The sequence below is a fragment of the Felis catus genome, chromosome B4 (genome assembly GCF_018350175.1).
Source record: "Felis catus isolate Fca126 chromosome B4, F.catus_Fca126_mat1.0, whole genome shotgun sequence".
In the NCBI taxonomy this organism is placed as follows: domain Eukaryota; kingdom Metazoa; phylum Chordata; class Mammalia; order Carnivora; family Felidae; genus Felis; species Felis catus.
This window is the reverse complement of record NC_058374.1, coordinates 96,190,783-96,209,460: the sequence shown is the minus strand read 5'-3', so window position 1 is coordinate 96,209,460 and position 18,678 is coordinate 96,190,783. Positions and strand designations below refer to the sequence as shown.

At 35.7% G+C, this 18,678-nt stretch overlaps 1 protein-coding gene across 1 annotated transcript in view; it reads right to left on the bottom strand.

Annotated features, from left to right (window-relative positions):
* Positions 1 to 2,638: 2,638 nt before the first annotated feature.
* RAB21 (RAB21, member RAS oncogene family) overlaps positions 2,639 to 18,678 on the bottom strand; it is a 44,961-nt gene continuing 28,921 nt past the window's right edge. The window contains exon 7 of the mRNA XM_003989049.5: positions 2,639 to 9,027. Within this exon, the coding sequence (XP_003989098.1) occupies positions 8,885 to 9,027 (143 nt within the window). The 3' untranslated portion in view covers positions 2,639 to 8,884. The remainder of the gene's footprint in view (positions 9,028 to 18,678) is intronic.

Genomic DNA, 18,678 nt, shown 5'->3' with positions numbered 1-18,678 from the left:
AGTTGATTCTTAAGCTTTGCACTATCTTCTACAGATACTAATTTTACCTCCTCCATATTTAATGTCTCTAAATTCTCTCACATCTATTAGATAATTCTCCCCTAGGATTTTAAGTTCCTTGAAGGCATGAATTATAGTAGTACATTTTATATATCTATCTGAGCATCAGTAAAATGCTCTACATAAAATGTTAGGAAAACAGAAATACCGAGTGCCTGCTAAATTCTGAATCTGCTTATTTATTCATACCTCTTTTGTCAGGTCCTACTTTTAAATGAACCCAAAACTGAAATCCTTTGAAGTGTCACATATATATTTTGCAACAAAGTAGGCCTTTTAGCTACAATTTTTTTCTTGAATTTACATATGAAATTGCAGGCAAAACCTAAAATTTTTAGTCTCAGATTTGCTTAAACATTCTTGGTGAAATTCATACATTGTCTATAGCAGGTTTCCTAAAGCATTGTATAATTTTATTTATTTATTTATTTATTTATTTATTTATTTATTTATTTATTTATTTATTTTTTAGCGTTTATTCATCTTTGAGACCAAGAGAGACAGAGCATGAACGGGGGAGGGGCAGAGAGAGAGGGAGACACAGAATCGGAAGCAGGCTCCAGGCTCTGAGCCATCAGCCCAGAGCCCGACTCGGGGCTCGAATTCACGGACTGCGAGATCGTGACCTGAGCCGAAGTCGGACACTCAACCGACTGCGCCACCCAGGCGCCCCTAATTTCATTTAAAAATTACATATTTTAGGTAAAATGTGAGGTGGGAGGACAGAATAGCAATTAGAGCTTAAATCAAATAGATCCAAACCAAACATATTTTCATGCATGACAGAAGACTGAATTCTATACACTATACAAGAAAATCAGTCTTCTTACTTCACATACAATCTTACATTAGAATATTTCCAAACTATACCAGTTGCCTACATAGCAAGGATAAATCAGTCATGTGTGCATCTTAAAGATACTACGTCAGTAGCTCCACTTGATAAAGCAAGTATTTCTTCCCCAGGCCTGTGCCACTACTATTGGCCTTAAAATCTTTGAAGGGGAGGAACCACCCATGCCACTTCTTCAGTTAAAACATTTTCAGGCTTTAAAATATTAACAGGGGATTCTGTTGTGGTGGTGGGGGTGAAGGGGAGCCTTATATTGTATAGCTTTTAGACAAGATGAATAATTTTTCACCCAGGAAACAGTAAAAGGTCCTCAAAGTATCATCAAGTCCTTGCTATGTCATTTTTCCTTCACAGGACTTTTATATTTTGAAGAATTGTCACTAGATCATTACAATCATTCTTTTGTGAATTAGTGCAGATGAATTAATACAGATGAGTATGTTACTTCTTGCTAACTCATGAAATAGTTATTTAAAAACTGATGATTTCACTCTATTTTCTCCCAAAAAGAGCCAAGAAGGGAACCGATAATTTAACTTTTAATATCCTTAAAAGGCATTGGAAAGATTATCAGAAAATCCAGGTATTTGTTAAGCTATCTTTCTGGCCTAGGTCTTCAATTTCAGATAGGAAAAAAGGGACCCATACTCATTTGAAAAGTGCATTTAGAAATACACAACTTGGGGTGCCCGGGTGGCTCAGTCTGTTGAGTGTCAGACTCTTGATTTTGGTTCAGGTCATGATCTCACGGTTTGTGGGTTTGAGCTCCGCATTAGGCTCTGCACTAACAGCATGAAGCCTGCTTCAGATTCTTTCTCTCCCCCTCTCTCTGCTCCTTCTCCTACTCTCAAATAAATAAATACATAAATACATAAACATTAAAAAAAAAGAATACACAACTTAGGGGCTCATGGCTGGCTCAATTGGTAGAGCATGTGACTCTTGATCTTGGGTTTATGAATTCAAGCCCCACAGAGAGCCTACAAAAAAACGAAAGAAAGGAAGAAAGGAAGAAAGGAAGAAAGGAAGAAAGGAAGAAAGGAAGAAAGGAAGAAAGGAAGAAAGAAAGAAAGAAAGAAAGAAAGAAAGAAAGAAAGAAAGAAAGAAAGAAAGACACAAATTATACTGTGATACACTCTCCAAATTGGCCTACTATGACTTAGGAATGGATTGTGTCCTGGATTATTATCTGGCGACAAGATATCATCTGTTAAAAGCAAAGAAAACAATACAATTACCTTTTAAAATTCATTTTTTCCCTAGCTTTAATAAAAAGCAGCCGTCTAAATAATCAAAAAGCATTTGTTTCTTCACTACTATTACAAAATTTGGAAAAGCAATTTGGGCTTAAGGATCACTTAATTGTCCCCTTGAAGCTAGAAAATAAGTTATTCTATTTTAACTTGGCTTGAAAATGTATTATTTGCAAGACTCAAAATCATTCTGTCCAGATTTACCTTAAATTCACTATCAGCTTCAGCTACTGTCATTCTAATTACCTCACCCCAAAAGTTTGACATGTACATATCTGATCAAACCCAGAATGTGAACACGTGTGCTCAGCTGACCTCATATCTACAGATAAACTACTTACCTCCTAGACAATAGGCAAAGTCATCTTTCCCCATCTCTAAGCTCTAACTCTAAAGGAAGGCTGGTTCCTCTGCTGTATGTGCACTGGGAACAGAGCAGGTACTCAATAAATGAGTGAAAGTGATAGAATAGTCATGATGAGCAGAATGTGTTTTAATATTTTTTTATAAGACCATCCAGAAACAATTAACAAAATCATGTAAACTGCTTAATTTCCCCCTTGAATTATTTTCATTATAAGTCAAATATGAATAAATTTGTTGTTCTGGGGCGATACACTTAACTTTGTGTCAAGGCACTCACATGCTAAGCTAGAGCTTAACAGTGACAGAAACACCTGGAAAGTAATTGTGGGGGATAACTGTAATGCTCAAGTAAGATAATATGCTAAGAGAACAAGGCCAGCTCAGACTTACACAGGTATTACCACACTCCTCTTTCCCAACCCTATTTCCACAAGATATAGAAACCAGTGACTCGACTTTCCCAGAATGCTAGTTATTCTTCAAGCTTAATTTATGATAAACATAAAACATATTAAGAATCTAGTTAACTTCTAGTTCAAGAACTGTCGCCACTGATTTAACGTCCTTTAAAGAAATAGGATTCTGGTTTGTTCTCGGTAAATACGTCAGTTGGATTGAGGTTGGAATTTGATATAGAGGTTGATTTCAGAAAACTGACAATTCATAAAGGCCAAATATAAATAAAAACATATATGAGAGATACAGACACATACCAACTGTTAACAATTGTTACCTTTTGGGAGGAATGGGGAGGGGCGCCTCGGTGACTCAGTAGGTTAAGCTCTTGACTCTTGATTTTGGTTCAGGTCATGATCTCAAGATTCGTGAGACGGAGCCCCGCGTTGGGCTCTGCTCTAACAGGGCACAGTCTCTCTCGCAAAATAAATAAATAAACTCTAAAAAAAAAAAAAAAAGGAATGGGGATGGGGGATGTTGGGGGAAGGGAAATCTGAAAAGGCACTGTTCTTGTTTTCATTAAAGACAGACCAAACATAAGTTTTAATTTTTGGTGCCATGAAGTCTTGTTATGTAACTATTCCAAGTTGTGTAGAGACTTGTTTTATCTTGCTCTGTACTTTCCCTGTCGGCTATACCTTCCCTCTTTTTCGTTCCCTCCCTCAAATAAAAACCTATTCTGAATAAAGACTGCTAAATTTTTGAATTGTATATATTGTCAACAGTAGGCCAAAAGTAATGTACTTCAAATGAATTATAAGCAGATGCCTTTTTTCCCCCCGACTGTTCATTTATTTTTGAGAGACACAGAGACAGAGCATGAGTTCGGGAGGGGCAGAGAGAGAGAGACAGAATCCAAAGCAGGCTCCAGACTCTGAGCTGTCAGCACAGAGTTCAACACGGGGCTCAAACCCACAAACTGTGAAGATCATGACCTGCGCCAAAGTCAGACACTTAATCGACGGAGCCATCCACGTGCCCCAGCAAATGCCTTTCTAATATCCCAATTCACATGCTTAAGGAAGACCCTGATTCTGTCTAAGCGCTGGCTTGCATCTACATTCTAGGAGTCTAGTGAAATCTACCTAAGTGACAAGATTCCTTTTGGGAAGGTTTCATGGAAAGTCAGAAGTTATCCTGAAAGGCAAACATCCCAAAGAGATGTGACAGAAAATAAAATGAAAGTATGCATATACTGACATAACAGTTCCTAAACATGTTGGTGAGAGAAAAAAGCAAGTTGCAAAACATATGCGTAGTAAGACAAATTTATATAAAAATTTAGAACCCACAAAACTATGTATTTCTATAGGTAAATATATATGTATATAAATGCACAGCAAAAAGGTAATTGAAGAGAGTATATACTACAAAGCAATGTTTTCCATTTGGGAGAGGGTGCCTGAGGGGCACTTTCACAATATTTATTCTTTTTTTCCTAGAATATATTCTCAGATAATTAAAAAAAATGAGCTTCTACATTTCTAGGAAGTACTACATGTGATAGTTTCCTTAAAAGAGCTTGCTACCAATGATACAGTTTAGCAAATACCACTGTTGTCTGTATTTCAACATTACCGTACTTTATCTCTGCTGTCCCTCACCTTTCTCTCATTGCTCTACACAAGCTCGAACTTAAGGAAGTCATATTAGCTTTTTCTTGAGTATTTGATAATGAAGAGATGATACAGTTGTCTGGAAGTATCAAAATCAAGGTGAGAACTGATACACTGGGAATAAAGATAGACAGGTTCATCTTTTGGATTTAATGTAAAGCACTTAGAAATACGTGCAGGCCTCCGAAGAGGACAAGATGCTTAAAGAATAAGATTCTTACTGGGTGTGCCATGTAACATCAACTTGCCATGTTAGTGTATCTACTGAAAATTTGTGGTAGAAAGGCTAATATTTAAAAGCACGCTCAGCTTCTCAGAAGAGATGATACATAAATCAGAGAGCATACGCAGTGTTAAAAGTCTATCAAATTAAAGTGGTATTTGTTTAGAAGAGAAGCATTGTTGCTCGAAAGTGGAAACTCTTAAGAGTATTTTTACATTTTTTCATTACATGATTAATATTATAATACTTGCATTTAGGAAAATTTGCTCAGAATTCTGATTGACTTGTTTTCTTTGAAAAGGGAAAAGACATTGAAGCCAGACATATATGTAACATGAATTTTGGTCCAAATACATTATTGTTTTTGTTGACTGAAAATTATAGAACAGCAAAATACTAGAATCAACGCCTATTACAAAATCAAGTGAATGTATATATTCAATGAATCCCAGCTTTTAGTTATTAAAACCTAGGTAATACATTTTGAAATTTAGAAAAGAATAAAGATCTACTTAGTCCCTGTACTTTAGACATTATCGTAAGGCTCCTGCTGGTTGCAACGATCTACACCCTTTTCTACAAGATCTCAACAGCTTTACTAGCCACAAAATATGTATTCCCTCTTTGCCAGACTGCATCTATAAAGAAAACTATATGGCAAACGGAGGTCAAAAGATGAATTTCAAAAGTTAAAGGCACAGATCAACATCTCACTTCTGGAGAGAATATAAGTGGTAATTATAAGGATAAATTCTATTATTTGGAGATAACATCAATGATCTAGATTCCTGGTAGCATTTACAATACAGAAAATTGCAAATCATATTACATAGTATGCCAATTCATTTTGTGTATGTTCTAAATATTTGGTACAATGCATAACTTGCCTTATTTAGAAATGATAATGTATTTCAAAACAATTATAAAAATGTCAGGTTGTAGAGTTTCATATCTACCTGACTTCTAGTCTACTCCTCACTAACCTCCTGTCATATATCCCAAATTTTATCTCTTCTTGCTGAAAACCTATATCATTCTTCTTTCTTACTCTAATGCCAAATAAAATGTAATCATTAATAACATATAGCTAATATTAAAAACAAACAAAAAAAAAAGGACTTCAATTTAGCTATAACAGCCATAGCTTTAGGGTGTTTTCAGGTGATTTCCCCAGAACAAAACAAATTCAAACACTCATATTTCATACAATCACATGATGCTTTTTTTTTTTGAGATTGCTGTTTACCCCCAAATTGTTGCAATATACATTTTTAAAAACAATGATCTTCCTCTATAATCACAAAGCAAAACGAGATGCAGAATACTCATCATCATTACAGAAACGATTGTATACTTTTAACATAATATTCAGGTATTTTTAATGACTATCTTATACCAACTTTTAATTATATATACTAAATGTATACACTTACTAGCTGAAAAATATATTGGTTCTACCTACCTACTACTTTTAATATACAATACAACAACTCATGTCTTCTTCCTAATAGTACAATTCATAAGGACAGGAACACAAAAGATATGTTAAAGAAGTGAAGAAAGTATCAGAGAAATTTCCTCAGCCTTAGTTTCTCATCTCTTTCTCTCTCCTTTATGCACATACTCCAATTGGCTGGTCCTCTTTCATTCCTCCTTCATCCTACCTAGAGAACTCTCAGACTTTAGAGCAAGGACAGGTATTCCCTATTATTTATTGTTGCTATTGAATTAGCTTAAATTACAAGGTGAAAAACAGAATGAAATGCTTGAGGTTAAGAATGATAGACAGAAACTAAGGGAGAGTAAAGAAAAAAATATATGGAGAGTGGTTGTACCCCATCAATAATTATCTGGCAACTTTGGAGCAGAGGTTCTTATCTGGACTTAATATCATTAACATAGGGTCAAAAATTGAGAGTACAACTCTTCAATTATCAGGCTTTATGATTTTACTTTTTGAAATCAAGCTCAATTTCATCTCTCATTAGTTTAAAAAACAGTTCACTCTGAACAAGAGCTTCTTTCCCATCTGCACGTATGATAGTAGAAATGGCAAGGCTTTCTTTACTACCTGTGGAAGAACCAGAATAGCAAAAACAATTTTTCCTGTATTTATACTCATGATTCCTCTGGTCTCCCATGATGCCCTGCATAAACACAAACTTCATAGGAAACTGAGAGACTATACAATCAACAAAACAATACAAAACAAAATGAAACAAATGTTAGCTTATCTCTCTGACTCTTCCCATACCATCCTCCCCACACACACACAACAGAGAGAACAGTGTGTTGAGTTTGGGAAGGAGAGGAACTAAAGAAGGTGAAGTGAGGGCTCACAGAACCCTTAATACTAAGTTAAAATTTTAACAGCATAGCATTAAGATGTCAATCCACTCAACTTTAAACCCATTTGGGAAACCTTAAGCTCTTAAAAATATGGTAGTACTTCTTTAGTAACTATAACCTCTTTACATCCTCTTAATTGCTCATGCCAACGACTTTATTGCATACTACTGCTTCTTGTAAGAAGTAAATCCAGGAACCATTCCATTTTATCTTAGACATAACATTTACTAGTTTTCCAAGCATGACAGAAATGGAAAAATATATATATTAGAACAAGAACAATGTATGTTAATTTCCACAATTTGTGATCCTTCTGTGAGCACTGTCTGATTCTATTAAAATTAACAAATTTAAGTTCAGTCCTATGCTTAGGAAAAAAAAAACAACCTAATGAGACTAATTTACAAAGTATACAAGAATATAATTTTATAATAAATCTTTCCAGTGTTTGCTATAACCGCATTACATGAAATGTTTCCCTTCACAGAAACTCAGGACAGCTCTTATAAAATGGAACAAACTTTTCTGTGTTCATCTCTGGCAAGCAATGAACAAATACAATTTGCTCACAAAGGATTTAAAAGTGCTGCCCCAGGAGCATGAACTACCCATTAACATGCTGTATGAATGAGTCTTGGTGAGTGGCAACTGTCTGGTACCTCTTCCTCTCTTCTGACACCAGTGAACCCATCTCATATAAAGCCTAAGAGAAAACTAAAGCCATTGCAGAAGTGAAATTCAGCATGCTCCACTCAAATACTTCTAAGGTAACCACTCTAAAACAAAATCAGCAGAATTCATCTTTTATCCAAAAAAATCCCCCCCAAACAAAAATAAAAACAAACAAAAAAAGCCCCCCCAAACCCCAACAAACCAAAAGGCAAATGCTGTTGTTCAATCATCAGAAAGACTTACAGAGGCAAAAATATGACAACAGCAATAATTCAAGTAAAGTATATGTGAAAATTGAAACACGCCACTTTCAAGTTAAGACAAAAGTGAAGGGGAGCCATGATCTTTATGTCAGAGTCAAAAAGCTTAGGCATTATCACCAAATGTTAATTCACTTTACAGTCATCAATGAGACTACTGTATGTAGTTTTGCACCTTGCGCTTGTAAAAGCAGATAAAATATTTAATATGTAATTTTACAATGTATTTTACCAGCTCAGCATACAGGTTGTATATAGATTATATCAAAGTAGTAGACAGTTAAGGGGCCTGTGCAAACCCTGCAAAAATAGTACTTCAGGTATCTGCTAATTTAAAAAAAAAAAAAAGAAAACAAAAACAGTTTGCTGTTTAGAAGTGATACAATTCAAACTACCACAAAATACAAAGGGCTGCAAAAATGTATACCATTCCAACAACATATATAAGTTATTAAATAAAGATTTGATTTAAAAGAATATAAATGAAGCCTTTAAGTAGGTCTTTTCTACATGCATATTATTCCTTATTAAAGAAAAAAATATGTAAAAAGGCCATTGGTAATTGCTTTGTTAACATTTGTAGAAAAATGCCAATTCTCTGGTCACAAACTCCACTAAGTTTAGCACTTAAGGTCTCTGCAGTGTTATAAACGTAATTTAAAATACTGTTAATTCTATAATTCCATTGGTAAAATAATGTGACTTGGAATATGGCAGTCTTCATGTTGAGGGCAATGATCCACAGTTTGTTTGTTTAATCTCTTAAGTGTGATCAGTTATCCAGAAGAACAGCACCCTCCGCCACCGCTCTGGGCTTGAGGTTCATCATCAATAATCTGTACACCCCGCCTTGTGGCTCCTGGTTGACTGGAGCCATTGCCTTTTGCTCTCTCATCCACTTGTGCTGTTTCTATCATCCCTAAGAGAAGGAGAAAACAGAAATTTAAGACCACAATCTATGAATTTTCTCTTTCTATAATTTCAGTATGCCACCACAATAGCCATTTCTGACTTCCAACCAACAGGAAAACTAAATATAATGAACATTTTGTCAGCTCACTGAATAGCTTTTCCTGCAAGTTTAAAAAACTTAATAGCAACTGCATTTGTCCAAATGCATAATGGCCACAGTGACACTGAGAGAAAAAGGTTTTTACTTTGAACAAATGTCTGTATACAAGTAATACCCTCAAGATTTTCTAACATACTTGGCGATATGTCAAAGTTTGTATTATTCTGGGGTGCCTGGGTGACTCAATCAGTTTAGCACCTGCTTCAGCTCAGGTCATGATCTCATGGTTCATGAGTTTGAGCCCGGCATCAGGCTCTGTGCTGAGAATGCAGAGCCTGCTTGGGATTCTCTCTCTCTCCCTCTCTCTCTGCCCCTCCCTCATCACACCCTCTCTATCTCAAAGAAAAAAAAAAAACTAAAAGAAAAAATTAATTAAAAAAAATAGTTCATATTATTCTAAGTACAACTGATATTTAGGGAACAAGATTTACTCGTCAACAAATAATGTAATACCTTTATGCAAATAATATTTGAAAGAATGAAAGAGTTTAAGATGAGGGAGGAAGAACAGAGCTGGAAGACTCATACTATCTAACTTAAAGATACAGCACATAGTTACCCCAATGGAGTGTGAGATATTGGTGAAAGGAGAGCTCTAAAGATCATGGAGCAGAATCTGGAAATAGACCCCCACATATATACTCACTTGATTTTTTTTTTTTTAGTAAATTTTTTTTTTTTAACATTTATTCATTTTTGAGAGACCGAGAGAGACAGAGCACAAGAGGGGTGGTGGGGCAGAGAGAGAGGCAGACACAGAATCCAAAGCAGGCTCCAGGCTCTGAGCTGTCAGCACAGAGCCTGATGTGAGTGAGGCTCAAAGTCATGAACCATGAGATCATGACCTGAGCCAAAGTCAGAAACCTAACTGACTAAGCCACCCAGGCGCCCCTGGTCACTTGATTTTTGATGTATGTGCCAAGATTATTCAATGAAGAAAGAATAATCTTTCAAGAAACAGTATTAGAACTGAACATTTACATGTAAAAAATAAACCTTGATCTATCTATATCTCTGACCATATTCAAAAATTAAAAAATGAATTATGAACCTAGATGTAAAACATAAGGTGTGCACAGTTATCCAGAAATATCTAGAAAAAAAACATAGGAGGAAATCTCTGTAGGAAAAAAATCTTTGTGATTCTGATTTGGGCAAAGATTCCTCATATAAGACACAAAAACCACAAATCATAAAGAAAAAATGACAAATAAGACCTTATTAAAATTTAGAACTTCTGCTCTGAAGACACAGTTAAAAAATGAAAATATAAGGCACAGATTAGAAGTAAATATTCACAAAATATGTAGTGGGAAAAACGAAGAAAGAAAAGAGGGAGTCCTTAGAACAATGGTTTCCAAATTTAGTTGTACAGGAAAATCCAATGAGATGAAATTAGAAAACATTACAAATTCTAACTTCTACTTATTTTTCTTCAACCTTTCAAAATCTTTATTTTTTGTTTTACAAAAATGTGTAAAATATATGAGTATTTCTGTATGTTCAATAGTTTTTAAACAAGCATATTAGAAATACTCAAATTTTTTTCTAGGAAGATATATGAAATTTATAACACTTCTAAGCTATAGAGCTAGAACCGTGGTACTCACAGTATGGTCTGAGGACCAGCATCATCGCCACACGGGTGCCTGTTACAAATGAAAAGCTCAGGCCCACACCAAACCGACTCTATCAAATATGTATTTTAACAAGATCCCCAAGCGATTGATATGTATACACAAGCAGCAAGAATACAAATAAATTCTCAAATTTCAGTGTGCATCACAATCATATGGAAAAATTGTTAAAACATAGATTTTAGGTACCACCTCCAGAGATTTTGAGTCAGTTGGTTTAGTAGGGCAGAAGAATCTTCATTTCTAAAAAATCTCAAGTGATACTGATGCTGTTGGTCAGGAGACCTCATTAGAGAATTAAAGCTCTACAAGAATTATGAATGACTTTCAGTTTTTTGTAAAACTGAAATTTACTCCAAAGTTTGTGTTTATGTCCATTTTTCTAGAGACAAAAACCATAGTTTCATCAAATTCTCAAGAGTGTGTGGTCCATAAATTAAGGAATATAATTTGACAAAATCATTTCAATCCAATATTCCACAGACTAGGGTTTTCCTAACTATGGTATACATTCTATTGGTGATAAACATTTTCCCTTCTCTCTTTTAAAAAACTTTTTAATCTGAAAAACTTCGAACATAAATAAAAACAGAAAAAACAGCATAATGAAAATCCTTATGTCCATCATACAATTTCATCTATATTCAGCAAGCATCCCTAACACTATCTTTTTTTTTTTTTTTTTAACATTTTTTTTTTTTGAGAGACAGAATGAGACAGAGCACGAGCTGGGGAGGGCCAGAGAGAGGGAGACCCAGAATCCGAAGCAGGCTCCAGGCTCTGAGCTTGTCAGCATAGAGCCTGACGCAGGGCTTGAATTTACAGCAGTTAAGATCATGACCTGAGCCGAAATCGAATGCTTAACTGACTGAGCCACCCAGGTGGCCCCCTACCACTATCTTGAATCAAATTCTAGACACATAATTTTATTTATAAATTATTTTAATAAGATCTCTAAAAAATAAGAACTCTTTTTTAAAAAGAACTTTTTTAGGGGTGCCTGGGTGGCTCAGTCGGTTGAGTGTCCGACTTCAGCTCAGGTCATGACCTCACAGCTCGTGAGTTCGAGCCCTGCGTCGGGCTCTGTTCTGACAGCTCAGAGCCTGGAGCCTGCTTCGGATTCTGTGTCTCCCTCTCTCTCTGCCCCTTACCCACTGGCATTCTGTCTCTGCCTCTCTCAAAAATAAATAAACATTAAAAAAAATTTTTTTAAGTTAATATTCTTTAAAAAATAAATAAAATAAAAAGAACTTTTTAAAAAAGCAGAATCACAATAACTATAATCACAACTTAAAATTTTTATAATTTTAAAAATAAAGAATAATTCAATTTACTTAAACTAAAAACAAACAAAACACTTCACCCATTTCTCCACCCCGCCCCGCAAACCCCCTGCCTCTCTGTTTTCTGTATCTATGAGATTGATTTTATTATTTACTTTTAGATTCTACATACAGGAGAAATCATGTTATTTATCTTTCTCTGACTTATTTCACTAGGATAATGCCCTCAAGGTCCATCCATGTTGTCACAAATGACAAAATGTTCATTCTTTTTTATGGCTAAATAACATTCCACTCTCTCTATATATACAGGACGTTTTCTTTATCCATTCACCCACTGATGGAAACTTAAGTTGTTTCCATATCTTGGCTATTGTAAATAATGCTGCAACGAATAAGGTTTATCTTCCCATGTTAATGTTTCTGTTTTCTTCCACTTACTACCCAGGAGTAGAACTGCTGAATCATGTCATAGTTCTATTTGTAATTTTTTTAAGAAATCCATACTGTTTTCCCTAGTGGCTGGACATATTTACATTCCACCAATAGTGCCCAAGCGTTCTCTTTTCTCCACATCCTCGCTAACACTTGTTTCTAGCCATTCTAATAGGTATGAAGTATTATCTCATCTCATGATAAGTTTGGGTATTTCCCTGATAATTAACGATACAGAACATCTCTTCATGTACCTATTGGCCAACTCTGTGTCTTCTTTGGAAAAATGTTTATTCAGATCTTTGACCAATTTTTTAATTGGATTGTCTGTAAGGTTTTCTTTTTAATCTATTGAGTTGCAGGAGTTCTTTATATATTTTGGACATTAGCCCCTTATGAGACATGATTTGCAAACACTTGCTCCCATTTGGTAGGTTGCCTTTTTATTTTGCTGATGGTTTTCTTTGCTGGACAGAAGCCTTTTAGTTTGATGTAGTCTAATGTCTCTTTTTGCTCTTGTTGCATTTGCTCTTGCTGTCAGATTAAAAAAATCATTGCTAAGACCTATGTCAAGGAGCTTACTGCCTATGTTTTCTTCTAGGAGTTTCAGGTCTTAGGCTTAACTCTTCAATTCATTTAAATTAATTTTTGTCTATGGTGTAGAATAGTGGTCCAGGTTCATTCATTTGTATGGGGCTGTCCAATTTCCCCAACACAATTTATTGAAGAGACAGTCCTTTCCTAGCTATATATTCTTGGCTCCTTTGTCGTAAGCTAATTGACCATATATGAATGAGTTTATTTCTGGGCTCTGCATTATGTCCCATTGATCTGTGTGTGTTTTTATGTCACTGTTTTACTATAGCTCTGTAATATAGTTGAAAATCAGGGAGTGTGATCCTCTAGCTTTGTTCCTCATCTCAAGATTTCTTTGGCTATTCAGGGTCCTTTATGGTTCTATACAAATTTTAGGGTTGGGTATTCTCCTTCTATGAAAAATGCCATTGTAATTTTTTTAAATGTTTATTTTTGAAAGGGTGCAAGTGGGGGGAGGGGTAGAGAGAGAAGGGGACAGAGGATCTGAAGTGGGCTCTGTGCTGACAGCAGAGAGCCTAATGCAGGGCTTAAAGTCACAAGCTGGGAGATCATGACCTGAGCTGAAGTCGACTGAGCTATCTAGGTGCCCCACCATTGTAATTTTGATAAGGACTGCACTGAATCTGCTTTGACTAGTATGGCATTTAATAATATTAATTCTTCTAGCCTATGAGCATGGAATATCTTTCCATTTATTTGTGTCTTCAATTTCTTTCTTTAATGTTTTATAGTTTTCAACATATAAGTCTTTCACCTACCTCATTTTCATGAAATTCATTCCTATGCATTTTATCATTTTTTTTTAATGTTTATTTTTGAGAGAGAGAGAGAGACTGAGATAGAATGCAAGTGGGGGAGAGGCAGAGAGAGAGGGACACACAGAATCCAAAATAGGCTCCAGGCTCTGAGCTGTCAGCACAGAGCCCGATGCAGGGCTCAAACTCAGAAACTGTGAGATCACCTGAGCTGAGGTCAGACACTTAACTGACTGAGCCACCCAGGCGCCTGTATTTTATCATTTTTGATGTAACTGCAAATGGGATTGTTTTCTTAATTTCTCTTTCTGATAGTTCATTATTAGTGTCTAGAAACACAACTGATTTTTGCTTATTGATTTCTTATATCCTACAATGAACTATATTTGCTTATTAGTTCTAACAGTTTTTTGATGGGAGTCTTTAAGGGTTTTCTATATATAATATCATCTGCAAATACTGACAGTTTTACTTCTTCCTTTCTAACCATATGCCTTTTGTTTCTTTTTCTTTGCCTAACTGCTCTGACTAGGACTTACAATACTATGTTGAATAAAAGTGGCAAAAGTGAGCATCCCTTGTCTTGTTCCTGATCTTAAAGGAAATGCTTTCAGTTTTTCTCCATTGCGTATGATGCTAGTTGTGGGTATGTTGCACATGGCCTTTATTATGCTAAGGTACATTCCCTCTATACCCACTTGGTTAAGAAGTTTTTTTTTTTTTTTTTTATCATAAATGGATGCTGAATTTTGTCAAATACTTCTGCATCTACTGAAATGATCATATGATTTTATCCTTCATTTTGTTAACATGGTGTAGCACAATGACTAAGTTATGGATGTTGAACCATCCTTGCACCCCTGGAATAAATCCCATTTGATCATGGTGTTATGATCTTTCCAGTGTATTGCTGAATTCAGTTTACTAATATTTTGTTGAGGGTTTTTGCATTTATGTTCATCAAGGATACTGGCCTGTAATTTTCTTTTCTTGTGGTGTCCCTGTCTGGCTTTGGTGTCAGGGTAACGCTTGCTTTGCAAAATGAGTGTGGAGGAGTTTCCTTCTTTTCTACTTTTTGGAAGAATTTGAGAAGGACTGGTATTCTTTGAATGTTTAGTAGAACATTCTTTGAATGTTTAGTAGAATTCACTAGTGAAGCCATCTGGTGCTGGATTTCTGTTGGTTGGGAGGTTTTTGATTACTGATTCAATCTCCTTACTAGTAATCAGTCTGTTCAGATTTTATATTTCATCATGACTCATTATTGGTAGGTTATATATTTCTAGGAATTTGTTGATGTCTTCTAGGTTGTCCAATTTATTGGCATATAATTGTTCATAGTGTCTCGTGATCCTTTGTATTTCTGTGGTATCAGTTGTAAAGCGTCTGCTTTCACATCTTCCTCCCTCCCTTTCCTTCCTTCCTTCCTTCCTTCCTTCCTTCCTTCCTTCCTTCCTTCCTTCCTTTCTTCCTTCCTCTCCTCCTCCCTCGCTGCCTCCTTTCCTCCCCTTCCTTCCTTCTTCCCTCCCTCCCTTTCCTCCCTCCCTCCCCTCCTTCCTTAAACAAGGGGTTCGACATCCAATCCATCTGGGAAATGCTGGTTCTTCTCCTTTAATGTCTATTTATTTGGAGAGAGAAAAGTGTGACTGGAGCAGGGGCAGAGAGAGAGGAGAGAGAAACAAAGAATCCCAAGCAGTCTCCGTGCTGTCAGCACAGAGCCCTACATGGGTCTCAAATTCACGAACTGTGTATCATGACCTGAACTAAAATCAAGAGCTGGACACTTAATCAACTGAGCCACCCAGGCACCCGTCCACTTTCATTTTTATTTGAGTACTCTTTGTTTTTGGTGAGTCTAACTAAAGTTTTTAGAATTTTATCTTTAAAGAACTAGCTCTTAGTTTCATCGATCTTTTTTCTTTTTTTTTGTCTCTGCTTCATTTATTTCTACTCCAATTTTTGTTGTTCCCTTTCTTCCCCTAATTTTGGGCTTTGTTCTTCTTTTTCTAGTTCCTTGATATATAAAGTCATGTTGTTTCTTTGTGATTTTTTTAAAGTTTTATTTATTTTTTGTAATCTCTACTCCCAACATGGGGCTCAAACTCACAACGCTGAGATTGAGTCACATGCTCTTCCAATGGAGACAGCCAGGCATCCCTATATGAGACTCTTTTTGATTCCTGAGTTAGGTATCGCTATAAACTTCCCTCTTAGAACTGCTTTTGCTACATCCTATAAAGTTTGGTATGTTACATTTACATTTTTGTTTATCTAAAAGTATATTTTTATTTCTCTTGATTTCTTCTTCGACTTGCTGGCTGTTCATTAGCATGTTGTTTATTCTCCACATATTTGTGAAATTTTCAGTTTTCTTTGTGTAGCTAATTTCTAGTTTTATACCATTGTGGTTGGAAAAGATGCTTGATATTTCAGTCCTCTTGAATTTATTAAGACTTGTTTTGTGGCATGATATACAATCTTGGAAAGTGTTCCAGGTGAACTTGGGAAAAATGTGCATTGTGTTGCTTTTGGATAGAATGTTCTCTAAAAACCTGTTAAGTACATCTGATTTAACATGTCATTTAAGGCCAATGTTTCCTTACTGCTTTTCTGTCTGCATATGTATCCATTGATGTAAATGGGGTATTAAAGTCCCCCACCATTATTTTTATTGCTATTTCTTTCTTTAGGTCTGTTGATATTTGCTTTATATATTTAGGTGCTCCTGTGTTGGGTGCACAAATATTACAAATGTCTTATCTTCTTATTGGAATGATCCCTTTATCGTTACGCAATGCCACTGTCTCTTATTATAGTCTTTGTTTTAAATTCTATTTTGTCTGATATATGAATAGCTACTTCAACTTTCTTTTGGTTTCCGTTTACATGGAATGTTTTTTTTAATCCCTTCACTTTCAGTCTGTGTGTATCCTTACATCTAAACTGATACTAACAAACCGGATCCAACAATACATGAAAACAATTATTCACCATAATCAAGAAGGATTTATTCCTGGGATGAAGAGCTGGTTCAATATCTACAAATTAATCAATGTGATACACCACATTAAGAAAAAAAAAGGATAAGAACCACAATGATCCTCTCAATAGACGCAGAAAAAGCATTTGACAAAATACAGTATCCTTTCTTGATAAAACCCTCAAGAAAGTAGGAATGGAAGGAACATTCCTCAACATCACAAAGGCCATATACAAAAGACCCACAGCTAACATCATCCTCAATGGGGAGAAACTGAGAGCTTTCCCCTAAGATCAGGGACACGACAGGGATGTCCACTCTCACTGCTGTTGTTCAACATAGTGTTGGAAGTCCTAGTCACAGCAATCAGACAACAAAAAGAAATAAAAGACATCCAAACTGGCAAGGAAGAAGTCAAACTTTCCCTCTTTACAGATGATATGATACTCTACGTGGAAAACCCAAAAGACTCCACACAAAAAACTGCTAGAACTGATACACGAATTCAGCAAAGTTGCAGGATATAAAATACAGAAATTGGTTACATTTCCATACACCCATAATGAAGCAGCAGAAAGAGAAATCAAGGAATCTGTTCCATTTACAGTTGCACCAAAAACCATAAAATACCTAGGAATAACCCTAACCAAAGTGGTAAAAGATCTACACACTGCAAAGTATAGAAAGGTTATGAAAGAAATTGAAGAAGACACAAAGAAATGGAAAAACATTCCACACTAATGGATTGGGAAAAAAAATATTGTTAAAATATTACCCATACTACCAAAGCAATCTACACATTCAATGCAATCCCTATCAAAATAATACCAGCCTTCTTCACAGAACTAGAACAAACAGTCCTAAAATTCATATGGAACCAGAAAAGACCTTGAATAGCCAAAGGAATGTTGAAAAAAGAAAACCAAAGCCGAAGGCATCACAATTCCGGACTTCAAACTATATTACAAAGCTGTAATCATCAAAACAGTATGGTACTAGCAAAAAAGCAGACACATTAGATCAATGGAACAGAATAGAGAACCCAGAAATGGGCCCACAAATTTACGGCCAACTGATCTGCAACAAAGCAGGAAAGGATATCCAATGGGAAAAAGACAGTCTCATCAGCAAATGGTGTTGGGAAAACTGGACAGTGTGACATGCAGAATGAACCTGGACCACTTTCTTACACCATACACAAAAATAAACTCAAAATGGATGAAAGACCTAAACAAATGTAAGATAGGAAGTCATCAAAGTCCTAGAGGAGAAAATAGGCAACAACCTCTTGACCTCAGCCACACCAACTTCTTACTTGGCATGTCACCCAGAGGCACAGGAAGCAAAAGCAAAAATGAACTATTAGGACCTTATCAAGATAAAAAACCTTCATGCAGTGAAGGAAACAATCAGCAAAACTAAAAGGCAAATGACAGAATGGGAGAAGATATTTGCAAATGGCATACTGGATAAAGGGTTAGTATACAAAATCTGTAATGAACTCATCAAAGTCAATACCCAAAAAAAAATAATCCAGTGAAGAAATAGACAAAAGACATGACTAGACACTTTCCAAAGAAGACATCCAGATGACTAACAGACACATGAAAAAATGCTCAACATCACTCATCATCAGGGAAATACAAATCAAAACCACATTGAGATACCACCTCACACCTGTCAGAATGGCTAAAATTAACAACTCAGGCAACAACAGATGTTGGTGAGGATGCAGAGAAAAGGGAACCCTTTTGCACTGCTGGTGGGAATGCAAACTGGTGCAGCCATTCTGGAAAACAGTATGGAGATTC